The 8,364-nt window shown below is 51.4% G+C and overlaps 1 protein-coding gene across 3 annotated transcripts in view; it reads left to right on the top strand.

The window, feature by feature from the left end:
• Positions 1–2,603: 2,603 nt before the first annotated feature.
• The window catches only part of TRIM62 (tripartite motif containing 62), a 30,925-nt gene continuing 25,164 nt past the window's right edge, over positions 2,604–8,364 (top strand). For 2 of the 3 annotated variants that reach the window (XM_088790988.1, XM_088790986.1), the window contains exons 1-2: positions 2,604–2,732; positions 3,169–3,700. In XM_088790988.1, the coding sequence (XP_088647114.1) occupies positions 3,293–3,700 (408 nt within the window). In that variant the 5' untranslated portion in view covers positions 2,604–2,732; positions 3,169–3,292. The remainder of the gene's footprint in view (positions 2,733–3,168; positions 3,701–8,364) is intronic. The other variant, XM_088790987.1, reaches the window with a different exon arrangement.

Here is an 8,364-nt window from a genome sequence, read left to right as displayed (position 1 = left end):
TGGCTCCCCTTCATGTAGTCATTCAGGAACCCAGTTTCCTTCCGTATCTTTGCTGTGTCAGCGCCTTTGAAGCATTACTGAGGCTGGGTCCCTGGGACATCAGTGTTCCAACTCAAGGGAAGAGGAAATGGAGCATGGAAAAGCAAAAGCCCAATGCCTTAAGGACTATTTCTATTTTCGTCATATTGGAAAGAGTCACAAAGCTACACTCAGTTGCAAGAGCAGCTGGAAAGTGTGGTCTCTGTCAGAGCAGCCACTTCTCTGGCTACTATTTTGTTACAGAAGAAGAGGAGGAGGGATTTTTGTGAACAACTAGTAATTTCCACCACATCTCCTTTCTCTGAGCCTCACTATCTTCCTCTATAAAATGGGGATAATAATATCTACTGGTTAAGAATGCTATGAGACTCAGGTGCAATAATTTATGTGAGAGTGCTCAGTATACCCTCCTGGGCTTGATAAGAATTTCTTATTGTTTTCCCTTTAGACTGAAAGCTCCTTGAAGTAAGGGGTCAGTTTATAGTTTATTCCATCCCCTAGCAAAAGGCCTGCCCAGAGTCAATATCAATAAATGCCTGAAGGGCTGTTTCTATTTACATTGTATTGGAAAGGACTTAGTCAAGAAGCCACACTCAGCTGCAAGAGCAGCTGGAAAGTAGGGTCTCTAGCGAACCAGTCATTTTTCCAGCTACTATGTTGCTACAGAAGAGGAGGATTGATTACACGTTGAATAAATGAAGTCCACTGTTTCATCCATGTCAAGCTTTTTTTCATTTCACTTCAAATAATTCAATAATGTCAACCCTGCCCTTTACCAAAAAAAAAGGTGGGGGGTGCATATCAGTGTATCATTTAGAATTCTTTTGGTTGCCAGGTGACCACACATGGCTATTAAATTTAATCGAGAAGATGGATCATCTCACATATCCAAAAGTCTAGGCTCTGCACCAGAGCACCAGCTCCTCTTCCCTAGGACTCTCTTGGACGCAGTCACATGTTGGCTGCATCCTCAGACTGGGAACAAGATGGCTGCTGCAATTCCAAGCATCACCACCAGCTACATCCACACATAGCAAAGGAGGTATGCTAATTTTAGAAGTGAAGAGACCCTTGCCAGCAGCCATAGGCTTCCCCTCTGTTTTTCCAGGCCAGACTTGCCTCATGTGTCCAAGCCCAAATCATCACTGGCAAGAGGTATGCAACCATCGCGATGGACTTGGACCAATTGGGACTCACTCCTGGAGTGGGCTGGGGTCAGCCTTCTTTTGGTTGCATGGGGAAGGGAACCACCTAAACAAAATCAAGGCTCTGATTGCAAGGAATAGTTGAGGAATGGCTGCTGCATGGGCAACCAATTTGTTTCTGGCAATGATGGAGACAAGGGACCAGGTGATGGTATGATGGAGGACACATAAACAACAGATTAAACTTTAGGCTGTTTCTTAAATCGTACCTCAATAAAGTTTAACTCCACTGAAGACATTGCTGGAGGAGTCAGAAACTGGGGAGTCACCCTCAATGCCTCATTCTCTCTCACGTTCACATCCAACCCATTACAAATTACACAGTGTCTATACTTTCAACACCCTAGCTTTCTCTCCTTACCCACTGTCATGACCCCAGTTCAGGTCTCCCCTCCTGTAGGCACTATGACAGCAGTGAACTAACGGGTGCCCAGCTTCTCTTCCTGCAATCCATATTTTTGCTACTGTTTTCCAGCTACACACCTTTACTGTATGAGGAGCACCGTACATATGCAGATACATCAGAAAGGGCCCGTCTGCATCTCCTTGACTTTCTGAAACCCACATGTGACCAGGTCATTGACCTGTTTGAAAGCCCAGTGCCTTCAGGAAATCTTTTACCATGACCCTCACCACCTTCCACCTCACCCAGGCCCCTTCTCCACCACACCCCCAACAGTACAGAACTACTTGCACTTCCCCCAAAGTGTCCTCCCCTTTCATGTCTCTGTGCTTTTGCACAGGCTGTCCCCTCTGCCTAGAAATCTCCTCTCCATCTGGCATGTAAGACAAGGTCTCCTGTTATTCTCTCTCCAGCTCTCCTGCTCCACCTGGCCCCCAACCCCACACCACACACACACAAATATGGCACTCCAGAAATGTTTGCAGAATGGAGGGAACTCCTTGGGTCAGACATTAGCCAGGGCCAGAGCTTTCCAAACGTCTCCCCCAAGTCCTCCTTAAGAAAGTGAAGAGAAAACAGGATCCCAGGAATTAGGAATGTGAGGGTCTTCAACTTGCTCTAAGCAAGCAGGGTATTTCTCAAGTTTTGTCTTTATACTTTATGCAAAAATTGTATTCAGTGCAGATTACACAACATATCCTTGTTTGTTTTAATACATTATTTTCCCCAAATCCTCAAAGTAACGATGATCCTTTACTCGTTAGCCTCTCAAACTACCTGACGCGCCCCTCATTCGCAGCAGGAACCCTAAGCAAGATCTGGATGTTGTTCCATGCGAAAACTCTGAAGGAACAGCTGGATTTCGCTCCCCCGGGAGCGGGAGAATGGTGGGGTCAGGGAGGGGGTCTAACGACTGGAGGTCCGTCCCCGCCCCTCCTCTGCCTTACCCGCCTGGGGGGCGGAGTCGCTTGGGTCCCGCCCACGGGGGCGGGGAGGGAGTCTCGGCTGCCGGCAGCTTCAGCTCGGCTGGTTCCGGGTTGAGAGGCTGCGTTAGGACCCGAGCAGTGGCCGCTGAGCCGGCGGGGGTAAGGAGACGCGCCGGGCCGGGTCTTGGGGCCGGGATCGGGCAGCTGAACGTGATCGCACCCCTCCTCTTCTCTGCCAGGCACAGCGGCTCCGCCTGGCTTCACCCCCCGCCCCAGAATTCCCTATCCCTACCTTCTCCCCCTCCCCCCACCGCACCCATCCTGGGATTTCAACCCCCACCCCAAGGCTTCTGTCCCTCTCCTGGATCCCCTTCTCCCAGCACCCATGCCTTTGGATTATCCATTCTCCTAGAACCTTTTTGCCAGGAGTCCCTCCCCTTAGATACCCACGGCCCCCTCCCTCCAGCACCCATCGTTCCAGGTCACCCACTACCCCGAGACCACCTTCCTGGACTCGCATCTCCGGTAGTCTCTACCCCGCACCTCTTCCTCGCGTTACCCCCCTTCCGAACAGTCCCCCTTCCTTCTCCTGTAGCGCCTACTTCTGCCTCTCCCGGCCTGCTGCCCGCAACCATCCCTCGGTGCTGCCCCCGACAGCGCGGCGGTCTCTCAGCCACCCCGTTGCATCTCAGGCCCCTGTCTCCGCCGCCCCCGGCGCCATGGCGTGCAGCCTCAAGGACGAGCTGCTCTGCTCCATCTGTCTGAGCATCTACCAGGACCCGGTGAGTCTGGGTTGCGAGCACTACTTCTGCCGCCGCTGCATCACCGAGCACTGGGTGCGGCAGGAGGCGCAGGGCGCCCGCGACTGCCCCGAATGCCGGCGCACGTTTGCGGAGCCGGTGCTTGCGCCCAGCCTCAAGCTGGCCAACATCGTGGAGCGCTACAGCGCCTTCCCGCTGGACGCCATCCTCAATGCGCGCCGCGCCGCGCGACCCTGCCAGGCGCACGACAAGGTCAAGCTCTTCTGTCTCACGGACCGCGAGCTGCTCTGCTTCTTCTGCGACGAGCCCGCGCTGCACGAGCAGCACCAGGTAACCGGCATCGACGACGCCTTTGAGGAGTTGCAGGTGAGCAGCCACGCGGGTCTGGGGCAGGGGGTGGGGCCGGCCCGGGGGCGGAGTCAGGGCTGGACCGTGGGCGGGGCCCAGTCAGAATTGTCAAGGGGCGGGGCCGCCGGCAGGGTCAGGGCCCTATCAGAATTGGTATAAGGCGGGGCCTTGGGCGGGGTCTGAGATAGACCCGAAGTGGGCTAGGTCCATGGCTGGGAAAAGGTCACCAGTGGAGTGGGATGGCAGGAACAAATGAGATCAGAGCTGGAACAGGTACGGGCTGGGGCAGTGTTTGGGACTGGGCTGAATCCGAGCTCGATAAGGGCAGGGCCACTGTCAGGGGTTGTGGAGGCTGGACCTGGAGATAGGGCCCGTGTATAAATGGTTTAGGACAGAGCTGGGGACAAAGACAGGGATTGGGATGGGAACACGCCAAGGCTAGACAGGGGACGGGGCGACCATCCGAGGATTGGTCAGGACTATATGGAATAGCTGAGCAGCAGGCGTGGAGACCCAGTGGGGCGGGGCTCAGTCAGGTGTGCATCAGGACCAAGGGGACAGTACCAGGACTAGACTGTTGGGCGGGTCAGGGTTAAATCTGAGAGAGTCGAAGTTAGGGTCAGCAAACAGCTGAGAGGGTGGGATTGGGTGCCAAAGGTTAGACCATGGTGTGTGAGGGGTTAAGGCTGGGATCCAGTCTAGATACTGTAAAAAACATTTGGGATTTAAACCAGAATAGAACGCAGGTTGAGTGGGGGTCAGGACTCGAAGACTCTAAATTTGTAGAATAAGACCCTGAGGTGAGGTGATTGGAGAAGGGAGGGAGTGGACCTTTAGGACTCCCCAGGGGCTTTTGATGACTGCCTTGGCTCTGTCACCCGTATCAGGAGCTTTGAGGAGTAAAGAAAATAGTACATGCATAGTAACCTAAGCATAATCAGCTGAGGACTGTGTTTGGTCTCCCTTAAACCTTCCCATCTTCACCAACTCCTACTCAATTCTCAAAGCTCTGCTCAAACATCCTCTATGGGTAAGCCTTCCCCAAGTTCCACTGGCCAAAAAAATAGCATTAGAGCTGCATTTCCCCTAAAGTTCTCTGTAAATACATATGATGTTTTAAAAAGTGTGTTCCGAGATCAGCTATGTTAGGGAAATAGCGTATATTCTCTATACACCTCTTAGAGGATTCTCAGTGTATATTTGCATATTAAAGGCTTGGAGAAATCTCATAGCAAAGAAACTCATTTTACTGTATTTACTAAAATGGTTCCCAAGCTTATTGGAGCATGGAATCTTTTTCTAAAGCTAAACCATTTAAATCTAGCAGCCCATGTCTCTGGCCTTGGCAGGCCAGTCTAGCACACAGTTCCCCAAGAGCAGGGACAGTCTCTTATTCATCATGTCTATGGCCCCAAAGCCTGGCACAGGCCCTGTCCAAAAGCATGTGTCAGTAAAGACTGAATGAATGACTAACCTTGGCCTGAGCTGGCCCAGACTGTGGAGCCTTTGGAAGCAGGTTTTTGGCTCAAACATTTTATGAAAATGCAGTGGGCTAACCTGGGACATAGTGAGCTCTCAGGCCCTCGAGATGCTTATGCAGAAGCTAAATGACTACTTTATCCCATCTTGTAGGAGTCCCCTCCCCCTGCTTACACACGTGTCTCTGCGAGTCAACCTGCACCTAGCAGATGCCCATGGAGATGAGCGTTGGTCCCAGGAGAAATGGCCCCATGTTCACCATCACACTCTCACTCTCCCATTCATCCCAAAACCACAACTGACTCCTTTCCAGTCTGGCTCTTTGAGAATGGAGAGCAATGGTTGGGGGCTCTGGGAGCTTGCAGAAGGCTAATATTTGCCCTCCCCCCAGATTTCCTTGTACACTGGTAGCCCCATCTCCCCGTCTATGAAGTCACATAAGCAGGGAAGAGGAGAGAACCTTTGACAGGACTGGGCACAAATTGTAAGAGTTTGAAGGGACTCTGTCTGAAACCATCTGTCCAACCTCTTCATGACATACGTGTGGAGACTGAGGTCCAGGCAGGTGATGTGCCTTACCCAAAGTTACCCTGCCAGACAATGAGAGACCCGGGCCAGATCTCTCCCCTGCCTCTCATCTCCTCCTCTCCCTGTCTGACTTTCTCGCTGGAGAGGCCTCTCTGCCTTTGGAGCTTTGGTTCCCCTGCCTGCAAACCAGGAAATCAGAATTATTGTGTTTTGATTTTTCATAGTCCATTCCTTGTCCTGGGGAATGCAGGAGAAACTGAATGTATATTTTCTCCCAGTGTTATTAAAACACTTTCATTCTTGGGTGAAAAGAAAACCAAAATTGCCACTTACTTGCCCTCTAGTGTACTGCCCTGGGGTCAGACACATTTTCGTTCCAAACCTTCCTTCAGCACCATCTGTATAACTTGGCAATTCACTACATGTAAGCCTTGATGCTCCCATCTGTAAAGTGGGGTCAGGATGATTCTTGCCTACCAGAATTTTCATGAGGCTGACCTGAGATGAACCTGCTCTTTGAGACGCCTGACATATGGTAGGGGCTGGGTCAGCATACATTCTCATTCCTTCTCCTACCTGTGAGAACGCATGTGCCCAGCTGGGAGAATGCCCAGACCCACCTCTCTTGCCTGAGGAAGGCTGGCTTTGGTGCCTCCTTTGGGCTTGGCAACAAGGTGGTAGAGAAACATGCCTTCCCACTGGAGAGGGAAGCTCTTGGGTGAAGTTCAAACCACTCCCTCTCCGCACCTGCCTCTCTCTCCTTGTGGGGAAGTAGGGCTCATTAGCAAGTCATGCACTGGGAATGAGGCTGAGCCTGTACATCACACACCCTCCTCTCCCAGCTGCAGTCTCCTGGAGCCTGGGATTGGGCCTCTCTCCCAAAGAATAACAGTCAGAGCTGGCAGGGCCTTGGAGATCATCTGGTACAACCTTCACTTGACAGATGGGGAAATGACAGAGGGGAGGGAGGGACCTTGCCCAAGGCCTCGAGTCCAGAGGAGGCTGCATCTGGGTTCAGCTGGAGACCCCTCACACCCCGCCTAGCAGTTGGCCTGGAGCTTTGACATTTATTATAAATCCTGGAGGCAGCAGAGCAGAAAGGTTAAGAGCTCTGGCTTTGTACTCAGGCAGCTGCAACCCTGGCGCTACCATTTTCTGGCTGTGTGATCTTAGGAAAGTTACTTACCATCTCTGAACCCACATCCCTCATTTATAGCATGGGAGTAATGGGGTTGGATTAATTTGCAAGAACTTTGTAATGCACTTGGCACATAGTAAGCACCAAATAAATAATAACAGCTCTAGTATGTTACATCATACTCTTGTCACTGTTGACATTTACAGCCAGATGAGTTTTTGTTGTGCAAGGAAATCCTGTGCATTGTATGTTTAGCAGCATCCCTGGCCTCTCTCTACCTATGAGATGCCAGTAGCACATCCTCCCCGGAAGCTGTGACAACCAAAGTATTTCACATCTCCCCTGGAGTCAAAATCACCCCTGGTTGAGAACCCTGGAGAAGTCCTACTCAGCTTTCCAGGCTCAGCTCAAATGTCATCTCCTCCGTGAAGCTTTCCCTTACCTGCCAAGCAAAATTGCTGTATACTCTCCAGCTTCCAATACTGGGGTCCGATTCTGGCATCAGCATTGAGAACCTGTGTGTGCTCGGTCAGCTCACTTCACTTCTCTAAGCTTCCACCTGCTCGTCTATAACACGGGTGAGAGATGCTGTGTCAGAAGAGCCTGAGCTGTGCCTGGCACAGATCGGCACACGACAATGTTTAAATATCTTCATTTTTTCTGATTATAAAATTAGCATAATAAACAGAGCTATATGCAGATAATATAAAAGTTAAAATTCTCCCATTACCCCACCTCATAGAAGAACATGGTTACATTTGCTTTCTAGTTCTGTGGAATTGTGTAAATAGCATGTGAGCGGTGTGTGAGAGTATGTGTCTGCATGCCTTCCCTTTTTTCACTGCTGAGCACTGGACCACAGGGCAAAGGGGAGGGAGGGAGCCCCCATCTGGATCAGCAGGGTTTGGGGCTTCTCAGCCAATATTTATTGAGCCTTAGCCCACTGCCTAAGACTACTAAGCGCTTTTCTGGTATCACCTCATTTCATCTTCGTAACACCCTGTCCAGTGGGTACTGTAATTTGCTCCTTTGACAGATAAGGAAACAGCGGCTCAGGAATGCAGTGACTTGTTCAGTCACCCAGCTAGTAAATAACAGGGACAGGCTTTGAAGCCAGTCTGACGGGGCCACTCATAGCCTCTGAGGGCTGGGTAGTTGTCTTCCCCCCACACCCTGCTTGTCTTTGTATTTTGAGTACTCAGCACAGGGTCAGGCTAAGGACACAGATTGTCTGTACCAGCTGATGCACTGAGGGCTGGTGGCTGGATGTCATCTTGGCCAGGCATGGCATCTGGCTCTGACCATCTCAGCTTCCTAACCTCCACAGAAGGGATCAGATTCAGACCCAGCCACCCCCTCCAGCCCTCATGTGACCACTGGAGCCTTTCCCAAGGCCTCCTTCGTGCCAGGGGAGACAGCGGTGGATCAGCCTTGGATGGGAGCCCTGGCAAGCTGGGCGTGGTGATCAGAGACGCTAAGGCAGCCACATGGGGAAAGAACAGGGTTAGGCGACTAGGTTCAAATCCTGGCTCTGGCT

This window comes from Rhinolophus sinicus, chromosome 14 (assembly GCF_057876585.1).
Source record: "Rhinolophus sinicus isolate RSI-liver-muscle chromosome 14, RSI-T2T, whole genome shotgun sequence".
In the NCBI taxonomy this organism is placed as follows: Eukaryota; Metazoa; Chordata; class Mammalia; order Chiroptera; family Rhinolophidae; genus Rhinolophus; species Rhinolophus sinicus.
This window is presented reverse-complemented; position numbering and strand designations above follow the sequence as displayed.